Here is a 17,565-nt window from a genome sequence, read left to right as displayed (position 1 = left end):
AACCAAAGCGGTTTACATTTATTATATGCAGGTACTTTCTCTGTCCCAAGTGGGCTCACAATCTAAAGGGCTAGACAGGCTGCTTTTGGAAATAAGAAGTCTCATTCATGAAACATTCTAAATGCTTTTCACATGGCAGTTGGCGAAAACAGTTTACAGATCCGTACAGTTTGGACACTTTTTAAACCAAGGCTCAAAAGCCGAGGAGGAAATCACGGGTACATTGTGAAATAGGTCCATAAACAAGCGTAGAATTTGCTTCCTGTCCTTATTTACCGAAAAGGAGCACCGTTTCAGGTTCCTCAACAAGAAAGCCTGTGATTGTTTTCACATTTCACCTGCCATGCTACCCACCATACATAATACAGTGCATTTATTAATTTTTATTTCTTACATTAGTTAGCAACCTGTTCAAAACAGCACCAAAGCACAGTACACAGAGACCTAAACAGATGCCAAAGTAGGAACCACATTCATCCTATCCATTCACCGGTTGCATCAAATTGGTTCCCATCCAAAATGTTTTGAGCAAAAACAAAAGGCCAGTTGGCTAAAAGCTAGGGATTCCCAGCTGTAGTACATGCTTATTTTGACTGTTTCCAAGAAAAATACAGCAACTTAAAAAGTCACGGTGTTATTTTTACTTTTTTTAATCTCTTGCCAAAAACAGATGGGATTCCTTAAAACTAAGCCACTGGCATGTCTTAGATTAACGAACCGCTTTGGGCAAACTTGATCCTTGACCCAGAGTCAAGTAGCTAACAAGTGCTATTCTATATTGGGGAACCAAATAGACAGATGGATTGAAAAAGGCACAATTCAAAAGCAACCAACCTGGACCCAAATACCTATCTTAATCCGCCAATCTTATATCCTCACAACGACTGGCCAACCAATAAGCTAACTCAACTCGACTGGTTGCGATCCCACTTGACTCTCTTCGCAATTTTCCAACAATGAATCAGCAGATATAAAACAACAAAGCAGAGTGGAATCAATGCATTTATTGGAACAATACCAGACGTGGCCACGTTTCGCCCTCAGGCTGCATCAGGGGTACAAACTATCAGAAGTGTATATAAATATGTCATACACACTTGTAGTAAGATAAAAACAATTGTTCCAGAAATCTAGTTCCACTTATCTGCTGCTCCCAACTTAACTGGAACAATTGGTTTTATCTCACTACAAGTGTGTATGACATATTTATATACACTTCTGATAGTTTGCACCCCTGACACAGCCTGAGGGCGAAACGTGGCCACGTCGGGTATTGTTCCAATAAATGCATTGATTCCACTCTGCTTTGTTGTTTTATATCTACTGTTTTGTAAGCAGTTGTGTGCCTTTTTTTTTTTGTTTTGCAACAATGAATCAGGCAAACCAAACTGAATCCCCTAAAGGGGCCACCTAATCTACTACTTCCACGAGAGACTTCTAGAACCTCTCACTATACCTATCGATTTGTGAACTCCACCCAACAATTGTTAACCCCACTTCTTATCTTGTAACCACCCCACTGTACCTTCCTATTATTCCACGTAAGCCACGTTGAACCTACCAATTAGTGGGATAATGCGGGATACAAATGTAATAAATAAAGCAGCCATACTACAGTACTACTACTACTATTTAACATTTCTAAAGCGCTACTAGGGTTACGCAGCGCTGTACAATTTAACATAGAAGGACAGTCCCTGCTCAAGAGCTTACAATCTAATGGACAAATGTACAGTCAGTCAAGTAGGGGCAGTCAAATTGGGGCAGTCTAGATTTCCTGAAAGGTATAAAGGTTAGGTGCCGAAAGCAACATTGAAGAGGTGGGCTTTGAGCAAGGACTTGAAGATGGGTAGGGAGGAGGCTTGGCGTAGAGGCTCAGGAAGTTTGTTCCATGCATAGGGTGAGGCGAGGCAGAATGGGCGGAGCCTGGAGTTGGCGGTGGTGGAGAAGGGTACTGAGAGGAGGGATTTGTCCTGTGAGCGGACAAATTAATATGCATGATTATACAACTTAGTTAACAGGCCATTTTATAGCAAGTTACTTCCTCTGGGATAGTGAGTATTAACGAAGTGTTAAACCAATTCTTCCTTTATTCTTTCCAAGGACTACTTGGTTCTCTTTGTTTGGGATCCATATAGAACTTTACGGTATTTGTGGAATGTAAGAGCACTTGTAATGTAATGAGTATTAGAATAATTTTACTGTATCTGTCACCTTCTTATCACTCTGACACATTGAATTCCTTTCCCTCTTCACACTGCTATTGTAATGCATTTTACTACTACTAATCATTTCTATAGCACTACTAGATGCATGCAGTGCTGTACACATTATACGCAGGTACTTTCTCGGTTCCTACAGGACACACAATCTAAGTTTTTGTACCTGGGGCAATGGAGGGTTAAGTCCAAGGTCACAAGGAGCTACAGTGGGAACTGAACCCAGGCTGTCAGGATCAAAGCCCACCGCACTAACCATTAGGCTACTCCTCCTCTAATTGTGATTCACTTGTATTTTCTGGCAGAATATTCTGTTTGGACCTGAAGAAGGGCTGTTAATCCCAAAAGCTGGTCAAGAAATGTCTTCAATAAAAAGCTGTTACCTTATAATATTATTTTTGCTCGTTTGTTGACCTTTAATTTCTGTGAATTAAAGTGGAATAGCATGGCATCTGCATGTTATTTATAAAAATGGCCTGCAAAGAATTTTGGCTTTTGGAAAATGTATTTCCTTTAAGCTTGGTAAGATCTTCCTTCTCTATCATAAGCTTCACACCATACATTGTACAGATAAGTAAAGGCAGCTGATCTTTAGATGTAGCCAACGAGCCGCACGCTGCTAGGGAAGGCTTTCCGCAAGTCCATGCACTTATCCCGATCTATATGGAGAGAGTTTTCCTTCACTTGTATCTCATGCTGCAGTTTGGCTTTCTCGAAGGAAAGCAGCTCCAGAGTTTCCTGAGCTTCACGGAAACGCTGCCTCAAAGTATCAACGGCCTCGTCTATGGCATGAACTTCTTTCACCAGTCTACAAGAAGAAGAAATAAATGACTTCTCAAATACCATCTTAAGGTTTGTTTTTTTTATTAAGCTGCGCTAAACACTAGCGTACATTTACCACAGGTTACAATGGCTCACCGCGGGATGCGCTCAAGCATCCTGTGGCATGTTTTGGATCTGCATGCGTAAAACCACATTGTAAAACGTTTTTTTAAATTTTTCTGGGAGGAAGTATGTCTGGGGGGTGGAGAGTGGGCGTTTTTGTACTAATCAGTTAGCACATCTACATTTCTGTGTGCTGATTAGCACAGGATTAGCGCATGAGCCCTTACTGCCTACAAAATAGGTGACGGTTAAGTGCTCGCACGCTATTTTTTTTTTAATGGTCATGTGCTAATGGCAAAATTAGCAGATGGCCATTACATAAATCATAAAAAAAAGGAACATTGACCACTTTCCAGTTGCGGTAAAAATGGTCTTAGTGTGCAGGAAAGACCCACATAAGGGCGCCACTTTATACCGCAGCTTAGTAAAAGAATCCCTTAGTGTTTTTTGAATCCACATCTAAACAGTTTAAATATTTTTATCATTAACAATACCAAGATAGGATGGAAAAAATATCAATGCAAAATTATTATCCAAACCACAATAATCCAATTATTATCCAAACCACAATAATCCAAATCTTCAAATAATACATATAGCATAAAAAACTGTACAACTGCCTGTCTAGTTGACTATGAATTTTAGGAGACTTTTTTTGGGGTAGGGGTGAGGATGAATTTTTACTTTTCTGCACAAAGCTACTAAACAATCCAGTTTAACCAAGCATCAAATGACTTTTTTCTCTCTTTCAAGGACTTCAACTGATCTACTTCTAAATTAATTGATCGGCAACTCATTTATCATACAGAATTACAGCCTGAAGGATATGTCAAGAAAGTACAGTATGTACTTACTTAAACTGTGGGTCATCACGGCAGAGCTCAACATTAGGCCGTCTTCCTCTCTCTTCCAGACACGTCTGAGCCACTTTCTTTGGATTCTCCTTCTCCCGTATTGCCTGCTTCAGCAAATCAACTGCCTCTTCCAGCTGCTTGATTTCGTGATCTGCCTGAAAGAGAAACAAGACCAGACAACGTTATTCCACTTAACGCAGAGCTTCCCAAACTCTGGGTCGGGATCCCAAATAGGTCTGCAGCCTGCATGATCTCTCCATAGGTGTATCATTATTCTGCACCTCTGGAGGAGGTCACACAATTTTATTTGGCTGGGAAAGAAAAAAAAAAAGTCACAATTAGTCTCCTATAAACCCACATGTAGAATAGGAAGAGAAATCCAAAAAAGTGCCACACTAAGTGTGAAGATACCACACAGAGTGTGGAGGTGCACTTAATCCCCACGAAACAAGCAGAAGGAAAACAGAGGGGGATGGGGAAGGTAGGCTCTTTCCAAACAATGGCAAAGACGTATGATTTTGAGTATAAAGTAATGTTTATTACAAGTGGACTCAACACAGCAGTGTTTTGGCGCCGTAGCGCCTTCTTCATGAGTCTTCCAAAGGTTTATCAGGTGCTTGAATAGTTAACACACCAAAAGACAATGTACTGAGGAATAAACAATTCCTTTTTCTTCAAAGACACTAGCAGTGCAACATATAACAAAAGTTGTCGTAATAGGAAGAGAACCCTGTGACGACACACAACTATGCATAAGAATTAAGGGGCCCTTTTACAAAGGCACGTAAGGGCCTAAGCACGTCCAGCGTGTGCCAAATCGGCATTACCGCCCAGCTACCGCGTGCCCCAGGCGGTAATTCTGAATTTGACGCATGCCGAATACACACGGTAGAGAATATTTTCTATTTTCTACCGCGTGGTGCTTACCCGGAAGTAAACGGCAGTTGGTGCATGCTGCATGCCTACCGCCCAGATAGCGTGTGAGACCTTACCGCTAAGTCAATGGGTGGCAGTAAGGTCTCAGGCTGAAAATGGATGTGTGCTGGTTTTTATTTTGCCGCACGCCCATTTTCTGGCCCTTTAAAAAAAGGCCCTTTTTCCAGGATGCAGTTAAAAACTGGCCTGGCATGCGCCTAAAAGACGTGCTTGCACTGCCGCAAGCCACTTTTTGCCGCGGCTTAGGGCCCCTAAAATGGCAAAATAGTGGCTTATCAATTATCAAATACATTGAAGATTACCTTATCACTCCAAAACATCACAACACTGAGGCCCTGAACATTCACATTCAAACTGCATTATCCAAAGAAATTCTTTAAATGACTAGTGCCTTGACTACTGCAACCTACTCCTCACTGGTCTCCCACTTAGCCACCTATCCCCCCCTTCAGTCCGTTCAAAACTCTGCTGCATGTCTTATCTTCCGCCTGAACCGATACACTCATATCACCCCTCTCAAGTCACTTCATTGGCTTCCGATCAGGTACCACATTCAATTCAAGCTTCTGCTTCTAACCTACAAATGTACTCGATCTGCAGCCCCATCTTACCTCTCAACCCTCATCTCCCCTTACGTTTCTACCCGTAACCTCTGCTCTCAAGACAAATCCCTCCTTTCAGTACCCTTCTCCACCACCGCCAACTCCAGGCTCCGCCCTTTCTGCCTCGCCTCACCCCACGCGTGGAACAAACTCCCCGAGCCCATACGCCAGGCCCCCTCCCTGCCCATCTTCAAATCTCTGCTTAAAGCCCACCTCTTCAATGTCGCCTTCGGCACCTAACCTCTACACCTCTACCCAGGAAATCTAGACTGCCCCAACTTGACATTTCGTTCTTTAGATTGTAAGCTCCTTTGAGCAGGGACCGTCCTTCTTTGTTTATTTTGTACAGCGCTGCGTAACTCTAGTAGCGCTCTAGAAATGTTAAGTAGTAGTGTCATTGGAAGATATAGTAGGTACTCTTATAATAAATCATGCATACAAATACCTATACCGATATACTCTTGTATTCTGCAACTACCTTACTGTTCAGTGTGGATAACATATAGTAAAGAGTTCAGACAATATCTGAAGAATCAAACATCAATCCCATAATAAATTCAACATTCTACTTGGTAACAAAATATTGATTAAAAAGATGTTTTTACATTTTTTTTCTAAAAACCATATAATCTGACATTATTCTAATTCTGACCTGAAGAGAATTCCATATTTGTGCTGCAAGATACTGAAAAGTAGTTGAAAAGGCTTGCTTTGAACACAATCCTCTGGGGCTAGGAAATTGCAACAAAAGAGGATTTCTGGTACTGGTATTCCTTGAATGCGACAAAAGGCTAATAAAATCTTTCATATATATGGGAGCCTTACCATAAAGTATTTTAAAAACAAAGGTACACAATTTAAAATGAAGCTGAGCTTCCACTGGTAACCAACAAAGCCTAATCAGCAATGGTGAAACCCTATCAAATTTATGGGCTGAAAATGTAAGGCGAGCAGCCAAATTCTGGATCATCTGAATCCTTTTCAGTAAAGACCTAGAGCATCCCAGATAGATACTATTACATATTACAGTAGTCTATCTGATCTATTATAAATCTTTGCACAATTAGCTTAAAAGCATCCAGATCAAAATAATTTCTTACCCTTCTTAATTTTTTTTATTACATAAAAAGTCTTTTTAACCAAGAGCCCTAAACAGGACCTCAAGGCTTGAACCTGTAAATCTGGACTTAAAGTACTGGTCAGGATCACTCCTAACATTTGCAGAATAGATTCAAATTTGAATTGATAGTTACTCTTAAAATACAGTCATGCCATATTTCTGAAGTGTGACCTATTAGAAAAACTCTTTGTTCAATTTTAGTAAACGAGAAGAAATCCATTAATCCAAAAGACAAATATATTGTGCAATCTTGTTTGAAATATCAGTTTCTTTTGAACTCAAAATAAGAATCATGATGTAATTTGCATACATGTATAATCTGAAACCTGCTTGACTTAAAACATAACCCAAAGAGCTGAAAAACACATTAAACAATAGAAGCGACAACGGCGAGCCTTGAGAGACTTCTTAAACGGGATTCCATGTACCTGATTTTGTGCTCTTACACTATCAGGCTTATTTTCGAAAGAGAAGGATGCCCATCTTTCGACACAAATTGGAAGATGAGCGTCCTTCTCACAGGGTCGCCCAAATTGGCATAATCGGAAGCCGATTTTGGGAGTCCTCAACTGCTTTCCGTCGCAGGGACAACCAAAGTTCACGGGGGGGGGGGGGGGGGGGTGGGGGGTGTTGGAGGCTTAGCGAAGACGGAACTTGGACATGCCTAACACATGGGCGTCCTCGACCCATAATGGAAAAAAAGGGCGTCCCTGATGAGCACTTGGATGACTTTACCTGGTCCTGTTTTTCTTACGACCAATGCACAAAAAGGTGCCCGAACTGACCAGATGACCACCAGAGAGAATCGGGGATCACCTCCCCTTACTCCCCCAGTGGTCACTAACCCCCTCCCACCCTCAAAAAACATCTTTAAAAATATGTCCTGCCAGCCTCAAATGTCATACTCAGGTCCATCACAGCAGTATGCAAGTCCCTTGAGCAGTTTTAGTGGGTGCAGTGCACTTCAAGCAGGCGGACCCAGGCCCCCCCCACACCTGTTACACTTGTGGTGGTAAATGTGAGCCCTCCAAAGCCCACCAGAAACCCACTGTACCCAAATCTAGGTGCCGCCCTTCACCCCTAAGGGCTATGGTAGTGGTGTACAGTTGTGGGTAGTGGGTTTGGGGGGGGCTCAGCACACAAGTTAAGGGAGCTATGTACCTGGGAGCAATTTATGAAGTCCACTGCAGTGCACTCTAGGGTGCCCGGTTGGTGTCCTGGCGTGTCAGGGGGACCAGTGCACTATGAATGCTGGCTCCTCCCACGACCAAAGGGCTTGGATTTGGTCGTTTCTGAGATGGCCGTCCTTAGTTTCCATTATCGTCGAAAATCAGAAATGGCCAAGTCTAGGGATGACCTAAATGTCAAGATTTGGGCGTCCCCGACCATATTATCAAAACGAAAGGTGGATGCCCATCTTGTTTTGAAAATACGGGTTTCCCCACCCCTCCACTGGGACGTTTTGCGAGGATGTCCGCAGCAAAACGTTGGCGTCCCTATCGATTATGCCCCTTCACATGATCAAAAGTTAAAAATCCCCCACACCAATTTAGCACATTTCCTGAAATTCCTATCCTGCTAAGGACTATCAACATATAAGCATGATCGACTAAGTCAAAAGCACAGGACAGATTGAATTGTAGCAGAATTGCCCTCTGTCCTTTACTAAGTAGAGTTTTACCTTCTGCAATAATAGCAGTTAAGACTGTTTCAGTGCTATGAAATTGTCTAAATCCCGATTGTGCCCCATGTAAGATATTATGTCTATCCAGGTAATTTTGTAGTTGTACCGTGACTATTCCTTTTAATAATTTGGTAAACAAACTCTCCTTACAATTTTTAGGTAAGTATAATATGACCTAATCTTAATGGAAACTCTCCTCTTGACAAATATTGATTAGACCATTTATACAAAGCCTATATTAAAAAACAGATGGTGCAGATGTTATAAGATAAGGTGGACAAGAATCCAGTTGACAGTATTTTGAGTTATATTTCCTAAAATATTTTTCAATTAGTTTTAAAGAACATTAATCAAAATCCATCCACAATATATCTGCTGGGAATACTTGATCTTCACAAACAGATGAAACAACTAACTCTATATTGGCCTTTTGCAACATGTCCTTTTGAATTTTTAAAACTTTATCTTTGAAATATGTCACCAATGCTTCTGCAGTCGGAATATTAGCCTCAATTGGTTGCAATAACTCTTTGGTATTCAATATAGAACTGACTATTTTAAAAGTTTCTTTAGAAGCAATTGAAACATCATTTATCTTATGAGAATAGTATTCTTTATTTAATTTTTTTTGTTTTTAAAAAATGAATTATATTGATGAATTGCTAACCTCCAATTATGTTTATCACAATCTAATTTACTCTTCCTCCATTTTCTTTCTAATAATTGTATCTGTCTAAAAGTTCCTCAGTAAACCACAACCTAGTTCTATTTTTATTTTTTACACAAGCTTTCATTGGAGCAATATCATCCAGTACTAATATACTACTGTTTTTCCAACTTTCTATTAATTCTATTCAACATTCTGTATCTGTCTTGGGTTCAATCTTAATCCAAAACATTTATTGAGATATCTTACCTCTAGTTTTACAAATATTTTTAGCCATTTCCTTTTTTGAGCCATTTGTTTCCACTGTATGACCAAATTTAGGGCCCTGTTTATTAAGCACTGCTTCAGAAACATATTGGCGACTCTAGCATTTAGCACGTGCTAAAAATGCTAGTGCACCTTAGTAAACAGGTCCCCAAGCATATAGTGGTCTGTCCAAATTATTTGGGACCATTTGAGATCCTTGACTACTATGGGCCTCTTTTATCAAGCTGCGCTAGTGGCTTCCGGTGCGGTAACGCCAACAACGCCCATTCACTATGAATGGGCTCCGTCAGCATTGCCGCACGTCTTGATAAAAGAGGCCCAGTATCGGTCTCCATATCTGAATAGACTACTAGCAGGGGCATTTTCGAAAGAGAAGGGCGCCCATCTTCTGACACAAATCGGGAGATGGGCGTCCTTCTCTCAGGGTCGCCCAAATCGGCATAATCGAAAGCCGATTTTGGGCATCCTCAACTGCTTTCCGTTGCGGGGACGACCAAAGTTCCCTGGGGCGTGTCGGCAGTGTACCAAAGGCGGGATGGGGGCGTGCTTAACAGATGGGCGTCCTCGGCCGATAATGGAAAAAAGAAGGGCGTCCCTGACGAGCATTTGGCCGACTTTACTTGGTCCATTTTTTTTCACGACCAAGCCTCGAAAAGGTGCCCGAACTGACCAGATGACCACCGGAGGGAATCTGGGATGACCTGCCCTTACTCCCCCAGTGGTCACCAACCCCCTCCCACCCAAAAAAACAATTTTAAAAACATTTTTCCAGCCTCTATGCCAGCCTCAAATGTCACACCCAGCTCCCTGACAGCAGTATGCAGGTCCCTGGAACAGTTTATAGTGGGTGCAGTGCACTTCAGGCAGGTGGACCCAGGCCCATCCCCCTCCTACCTGTTACACTTGTGGTGATAAATGTGAGCCCTCCAAAACCCACCAGAAACCCACTGTACCCACATGTAGGTGGCCCCCTTCACCCATAAGGGCTTTGGTAGTGTTGTACAGTTGTGGGGAGTGGGTTTGGGGGGGTTGGGGGGCTTAGCACACAAGGGAAGGGATCTATGAACCTGGGAGCAATTTAGGAAGTCCACTGCAGTGTCCCCTAGGGTGCCCGGTTGGTGTCCTGGCATGTCAGGGGGACCAGTGTAGTACGAATGCTGGCTCCTCCTCAGTGGCGTAGCAAGGGGGGGGGCGGGAGCGGCGATCCGCCCTGGGTGTCAGCTCGGGGGGGGAGGGTGCTCCCTGCCAGCCCCCCCCCTTGGCGCATCAACACCCCCCTCCCCCCCGACCAGCTCCCGCACCCTACCTTTATAAAGAATATCGGAATCCCAGGCGAGGCACAGCGCCTCGCGCCTGCCCTGCATGTAAAAGAAATGTGGACCATCGGGCCTTCCCTCGCTCTATCTGTCCCGCCCTTGCGGAAATAGGAAGTTGCGTCAGCAGAGGGCGGGACAGATAGAGCAAGGGAAGGCCCGACGGTCCACATTTCTTTTACGTGCAGGGCAGGTGCGAGGTGCTGCGCCTCGCCTGGGATTCCGATATTCTTTTTAAAGGTAGGGTGCGGGAGCTGGTCGGGGGGGGGGGGGTGTCGATGCGCCGAGGGGGGGATGTCATCGCGCTGCACCTAGGGGGGTGCAATGGCGAACCGCCCCGCCCCGGGTGGCAGCCCCCCCCCCCCCGCTACGCCACTGCTCCTCCCATGACCAAATGCCTTGGATTTGATATTTTTGAGATGGGCATCCTCGGTTTCCATTATCAGCGAAAACCGAGGTCACCCATCTCTAAGGCCGACCTAAATGTTGAGATTTGGGCGTCCCTGACCATATTATCGAAAAGAAAGATGGATGCTCATCTTGTTTCGATAATACAGGTTTCCTTCGCGGCACAGTCCTTAGAGATGGGCGCCCTTAGAGATGGTCGTCCCCATTCAATTATGCCCCTCTAGGTCTAGATGATGTCCTCTCTCATGTGACATCTCAAAGACTGGATAATACAGATTCAGAGTGTCAAGAAAATCAAGCAAATCTCTAATTTTAGAATCTAATCTATCTTCTAAGTGAAGGTTAATATCCCTAACCAATAAAAAATTTGTAGCTTCCAACGCAGATTTTGATTAAAGATTAAAAAAATTATCTATAGCTTCTAGCCATTTACCAGGTGAGCAGTAAAGTAAAAGACATGTCAAAGAACTTGACAACGAATGGTCTGTGACGTCACATGAAAAAATTTCTATTGCTTGACTAGACTATGAGCTATTCTTTTTTGAAAAAACTTTTTAGAAATACTACAATACTTCCCCTTCGTTTTCCTAACCTGGGTAAATGTAAAATCTTATATCCTGGGAAAATATCAGGAAAATCTCACACTCTTCTCCCTCACCCCTACCCCTGAAGAAATGACTTAGCACAATTCCTAAAATACCATGTCAAAATTCAGCCTTTATCAGGTTCTAACAAGAGAGACCAGTACTGTGGATTTAGCCAAGTGACCTTCCAATGATGGCTCCAGCACCTGGGTAAGATTTAAACTGTCCATGCAAAGGCCTTCAGAAGCGCGTTTTTAGTGCGTGCTAAATGCTAGAGACGTCCATAGGAATATGTGGGCATCTCTAGCGTTTAGCACAAGCTTATTTTTCCTAGCATTACCATTCCCAACACATTCCTGGTTCTGCATCCGAGAATCAAGTTGAGTCAAGGTAGAATCTATACCAGCCAAACAACCAACCTAGCAATGGCATCCCAAATGGTCTCAAGAGTGATCATATGAAGATTGACTAAAATCATTTGCAGTTGAGATTTACTGTGGAGTATCTATCTACCTGTTCCATTCCACTCATGATATAAATCTTTATCATATCCACTCTCAGCCATGTCTTCTCCAGCCTGAAGAGTCCTAATCTATTTGAGAATTTCTTCATATAACAGCCATTCCATCCTCTTTATCATTTTTCATCTCTTTGTACCCTTTCCATATTACATGTACTTTCCATTTTGAAGAGCAGTGTACCAGGGCAAAGAGTCCTATTGCAATCATGAATACAAAACAACTATTATTCACAAATATTGTTCCTGCTGCTTTTTAACACTATTGTTTTCAGTTAAAATGCAAGTAATGCATGCACAACTTACACTGTACAATGTTTACTTGCCGTTAAATTTGCATTTTAATTTTCACGGAATTAGAAAAGGTACAGAGAAGGGCGACGAAAATGATAAAGGGGGTGAGACGATTTCCCTTTGAGAAAAGGCTAAAGCGGCTAGGGTTCTTCAGCTTGGAGAAAAGGCAGCTGAGGGAAGATAAAATAATGGAATGGGTATTTGGATTTATTTACCGCCCTTGGCCTGGATTGGCCGCTGTCGTGGACAGGATGCTGGGCTTGATGGACCCTTGGTCTTTTCCCAGTGTGGCATTACTTATGTACTTATGTACTTTGAAGGAATTCACTCAAGGCGGTGTAGACATGAATCACTTGTTTACTCTTTACAAAAATACTAGGACTAGGGGGGCTCACAATGAAGCTACAAAGTAGTAAACGTAAAACAACCCACAGAAAATATTTTTTCATTCAACATGTAATTAAACTCTCAAATTCATTGCCAGAGCATGTAGTAAAAGCAGTTAGCTTTGCAGGGTTTAAAAAAGGTTTGGATAATTTCCTAAAAGAAAAGTCCATAAGCCATTATTAAGATGGACTTGGGAAAATCCACTGCTTATTTCTAGGATAAGTGGCATAAAATCTGTTTTACTGTTCTGGGATCTTCGCAGGTATTTATGACCTGGATTGGCCACTGTTGGAAACAGGATACTGGGCTTGATGGACCTTTGGTCTGCCCAGTATGGCAACACTTATGCTCTTATTAAATCCCAATACTCAGCCACCATAGGTGTCTTGTGCTATCCTACAGTATTATACCGTATTTAGTGATAAAATGTGCCATGAAAATTTATTTTTGCAATTTTGTTGCCAAATTCTGGATTTTGCATTCCTAACTGTCCTCCAGGTCACCACTAGATCAGATCTACAGCCTGGATTCCATGACAATTTTCAGCAGTGCTCAGGGGGGCAACAGGAAGGGGAAACTGGCTTACGGTAGTTTGGTTACGGAAGACAGAATATTTAATTCATATATCAGTTCCTCCAAATGATCCATTGAATAATATTACACATCCATAACAAAACATTCCAACCCAGCTGACATTTTGGTCTTCTCCATTACGGCTTTCAAAACCAAGCAACAAAGTATATTATCAGATGATAAAAATATTTCATGATGTGGTACGGTATTTTGTTCCTTTCGTACAGCATCAATCATGTTCAAGAGTATATAACACAAACAAAAATGTTTGGCATCCAGAGCATTGAACAAATATTGCTATAGGACAAGTTGCACAGGGTGGTGGACACTTGGCTTCTACCTGAAGCAGAATAGAGGATTAACCAACTTTTGACCTCATGCTAGATGTTGGAACATAACATCCCCTTTTCTTTCTAAACGGATCCTCATCTGTTTCCTGCCCATTTGCTCTTACAAACTCAAAGGAACACTTTAGAACAGGATATACCAACCAGACCAGATCATTCTACAGCAGTGGGAGACAATCTTATTAAAATAATTTTTTAGGAAAAAAAATGACAGACCTATCATAAATAATTTAGCCATGACTTGTTTCAGGCAGAAGAAAGATGAAGCACTGGAAATGAGATAAAATGCCATGACTCAAATGGCAAGTGTTGCTTATACAGTGGGGGAAATAAGTATTTGATCCCTTGCTGATTTTGTAAGTTTGCCCACTGACAAAGACATGAGCAGCCCATAATTGAAGGGTAGGTTATTGGTAACAGTGAGAGATAGCACATCACAAATTAAATCCGGAAAATCACATTGTGGAAAGTATATGAATTTATTTGCATTCTGCAGAGGGAAATAAGTATTTAATCCCTCTGGCAAACAAGACCTAATACTTGGTGGCAAAACCCTTGTTGGCAAGCACAGCGGTCAGACGTCTTCTGTAGTTGATGATGAGGTTTGCACACATGTCAGGAGGAATTTTGGTCCACTCCTCTTTGCAGATCATCTCTAAATCATTAAGAGTTCTGGGCTGTCACTTGGCAACTCGCAGCTTCAGCTCCCTCCATAAGTTTTCAATGGGATTAAGGTCTGGTGACTGGCTAGGCCACTCCATGACCCTAATGTGCTTCTTCCTGAGCCACTCCTTTGTTGCCTTGGCTGTATGTTTTGGGTCATTGTCGTGCTGGAAGACCCAGCCACGACCCATTTTTAAGGCCCTGGCGGAGGGAAGGAGGTTGTCACTCAGAATTGTACGGTACATGGCCCCATCCATTCTCCCATTGATGCGGTGAAGTAGTCCTGTGCCCTTAGCAGAGAAACACCCCCAAAACATAACATTTCCACCTCCATGCTTGACAGTGGGGACGGTGTTCTTTGGGTCATAGGCAGCATTTCTCTTCCTCCAAACACGGCGAGTTGAGTTCATGCCAAAGAGCTCAATTTTTGTCTCATCTGACCACAGCACCTTCTCCCAATCACTCTCGGCATCATCCAGGTGTTCACTGGCAAACTTCAGACGGGCCGTCACATGTGCCTTCCGGAGCAGGGGGACCTTGCGGGCACTGCAGGATTGCAATCCGTTATGTCATAATGTGTTACCAATGGTTTTCGTGGTGACAGTGGTCCCAGCTGCCTTGAGATCATTGACAAGTTCCCCCCTTGTAGTTGTAGGCTGATTTCTAACCTTCCTCATGATCAAGGATACCCCACGAGGTGAGATTTTGCGTGGAGCCCCAGATCTTTGTCGATTGACAGTCATTTTGTACTTCTTCCATTTTCTTACTATGGCACCAACAGTTGTCTCCTTCTCGCCCAGCGTCTTACTGATGGTTTTGTAGCCCATTCCAGCCTTGTGCAGGTGTATGATCTTGTCCCTGACATCCTTAGACAGCTCCTTGCTCTTGGCCATTTTGTAGAGGTTAGAGTCTGACTGATTCACTGAGTCTGTGGACAGGTGTCTTTCATACAGGTGACCATTGCCGACAGCTGTCTGTCATGCAGGTAACGAGTTGATTTGGAGCATCTACCTGGTCTGTAGGGGCCAGATCTCTTACTGGTTGGTGGGGGATCAAATACTTATTTCCCTCTGCAGAATGCAAATAAATTCATATACTTTCCACAATGTGATTTTCCGGATTTAATTTGTGATGTGCTATCTCTCACTGTTACCAATAACCTACCCTTCAATTATGGGCTGCTCATGTCTTTGTCAGTGGGCAAACTTACAAAATCAGCAAGGGATCAAATACTTATTTCCCCCACTGTATAAGCAACTGTAAGTGCAATTTGGGTTGCCCACTCCAGCAGCAGTGCCTCTAGCCACAGTTAAAGCTACAAAATTAAGGTGAGGAGTACAAGATGGCAGGAGATGCTCAACAATCGAGATTAGAAATGTGAGAAGTAGAAAATGACCCAGAGATGGGGGACACGCTGTTAACCACGGGGATGGGAAATATTTTGCCCGTGTCATTTTCTAAAACTTTGAGACTAGCCTTAAACAGGCTACTCCAACTAGATGGAATAGCATCTATAAAATGCTAGTTATTAATATGTAAAAATGTAACATCTTAGAAAACTGGCAACTGAATTTAATGATAAAAAACTGCAGAAGCTGCTTTTGGGTTTAAATGAAGCACTGTAAAATTATGTCATTTGTGTCTTGTCTGCCTTTGATGTGGCAACAAAAGTCTTGTCTGCTAATCACACTCCTACCATCTGCAAAATCCTTCCATCACATGCTTAGCTGCTCAATCATCTTACAATTACTACAACAGATTTATCCATTTATCCATCAAGGAGCATTTCCAATACTTAATTGACATATAGTTTCCTGTTCATCCACTACACGGTATTGGTTCTCTTCTATACCCACATCTGAAAGACAATCCAATTATCTTCCCAGATGATGTAAAACACAGCCTGGAAACCAAATCTTTCAGAATGTTGTACTAAACCAGATCAAAATGGAAGGCTAAAAGTCCAACAACATCAACAACTCAGGATCCTCCATAATCCACGTTCCCAGAAAGCATCACATTTGTCAAACAGCCCCCCTCCAAAACAATGAAAATGGATGTTAGCAGTTTTATGAGCGACTTTTATGGAATAATGCCTCCTTTGAAGGCTATTGTTAGTGAACTGGTTAGTTATTTATATTCAAATGATACAGACAATGATGTTTTGATTTTTTGGAAAAACAAGAAAAAGCATAGGCCAAAACTGGCAAAACTGGCACAGGGGTTCCTGTGTATTTCTGTTACCAGCAGGTCTTCTGAAAGGCCATTTTCTATTGCGGGAAGGACTGTGGAAGACGGGAGAGCTAGACTGAATCCTGAGATTGTTGATAACTTATTATTCATCCACAGATTAATAAAATCATAACAGTGCTTCATAGGGCATATTTCTCCCCCACTAGGGCATACAGAGCGGGTTGCATTTTGTACCTCTGAACATTTTAACAGGGTGGATTAGGGTTCCTTGTGGTCAAAGTATCAGATATTGTTGGGGTTGGACGGGTAGAGGGTGGGGGGGATTATTTCAGTTGCTCATTATTATTATTGGTTTCTATTTGTACAGAATATTGTTCCTTTTTATACTTTAATAAAAACATTTTAAAATAAAATCATGCGTTTGAGGCTTGTGCAGAAGAGGACAGAGCCCGCGGGGAGGGGCGGCTCTAGAGGCTGGAACAATTGATCTCTTGGGGGTACATGGGAAGGGCTCCCAATTGTTTATAAAGCAGTGCTGGTGGGGAAGAAAAGTATATTATGTCATTAGATAGGAAGGGATCCCCCTCCAACCCCACCCCACTACCTTTGGAGAGATGATGAGGGGTCCAACTTAATTTTTCTGCCTGGGGGCCCATTCAGTCCTAGCTACACTACTGCTTAAACCTAAAGATCAGATTGCCAATTGCAACAAAGGACAACAAACTATGGACAAGATGGTGCATATAAGAAATTGGTAAAACAAACAAAAGCAGATTCTGTAGCACTGAGGTGGAAATAATTACACATCCCATAGCTGGGTATGACATGCTAATATCAGAAGGCCTGTATATAATAAGGTAGTACATCTCACGTACTAGAAACTGTGTAAGGACAGGAAGTCCACCTAGGACTTCTGTGACTGTTCTCTTGTGCTTGACTGCTTAAATATTTTAAATTTAAATGCTTTACTTTTTGTCTATTAGATTGTAAGCTCTTTGAGCAGGGACTGTCTTTCTTCTGTGTTTGTACAGCGCTGCGTACACTTTGTAGCG

The 17,565-nt window shown here is 42.3% G+C and overlaps 1 protein-coding gene across 1 annotated transcript in view; it reads right to left on the bottom strand.

Annotated features, from left to right (window-relative positions):
- Positions 1–2,425: 2,425 nt before the first annotated feature.
- Positions 2,426–17,565, bottom strand: part of TEKT5 (tektin 5) — a 68,753-nt gene continuing 53,613 nt past the window's right edge. Inside the window, exons 6-7 of the mRNA XM_030212003.1 lie at positions 3,959–4,113; positions 2,426–3,027 (exon numbers count right to left, since the gene is read on the bottom strand). Of these exons, the coding sequence (XP_030067863.1) occupies positions 2,811–3,027; positions 3,959–4,113 (372 nt within the window). The 3' untranslated portion in view covers positions 2,426–2,810. The remainder of the gene's footprint in view (positions 3,028–3,958; positions 4,114–17,565) is intronic.

This window comes from Microcaecilia unicolor, chromosome 8 (assembly GCF_901765095.1).
Source record: "Microcaecilia unicolor chromosome 8, aMicUni1.1, whole genome shotgun sequence".
Taxonomy (NCBI): Eukaryota; Metazoa; Chordata; class Amphibia; order Gymnophiona; family Siphonopidae; genus Microcaecilia; species Microcaecilia unicolor.
This window is presented reverse-complemented; position numbering and strand designations above follow the sequence as displayed.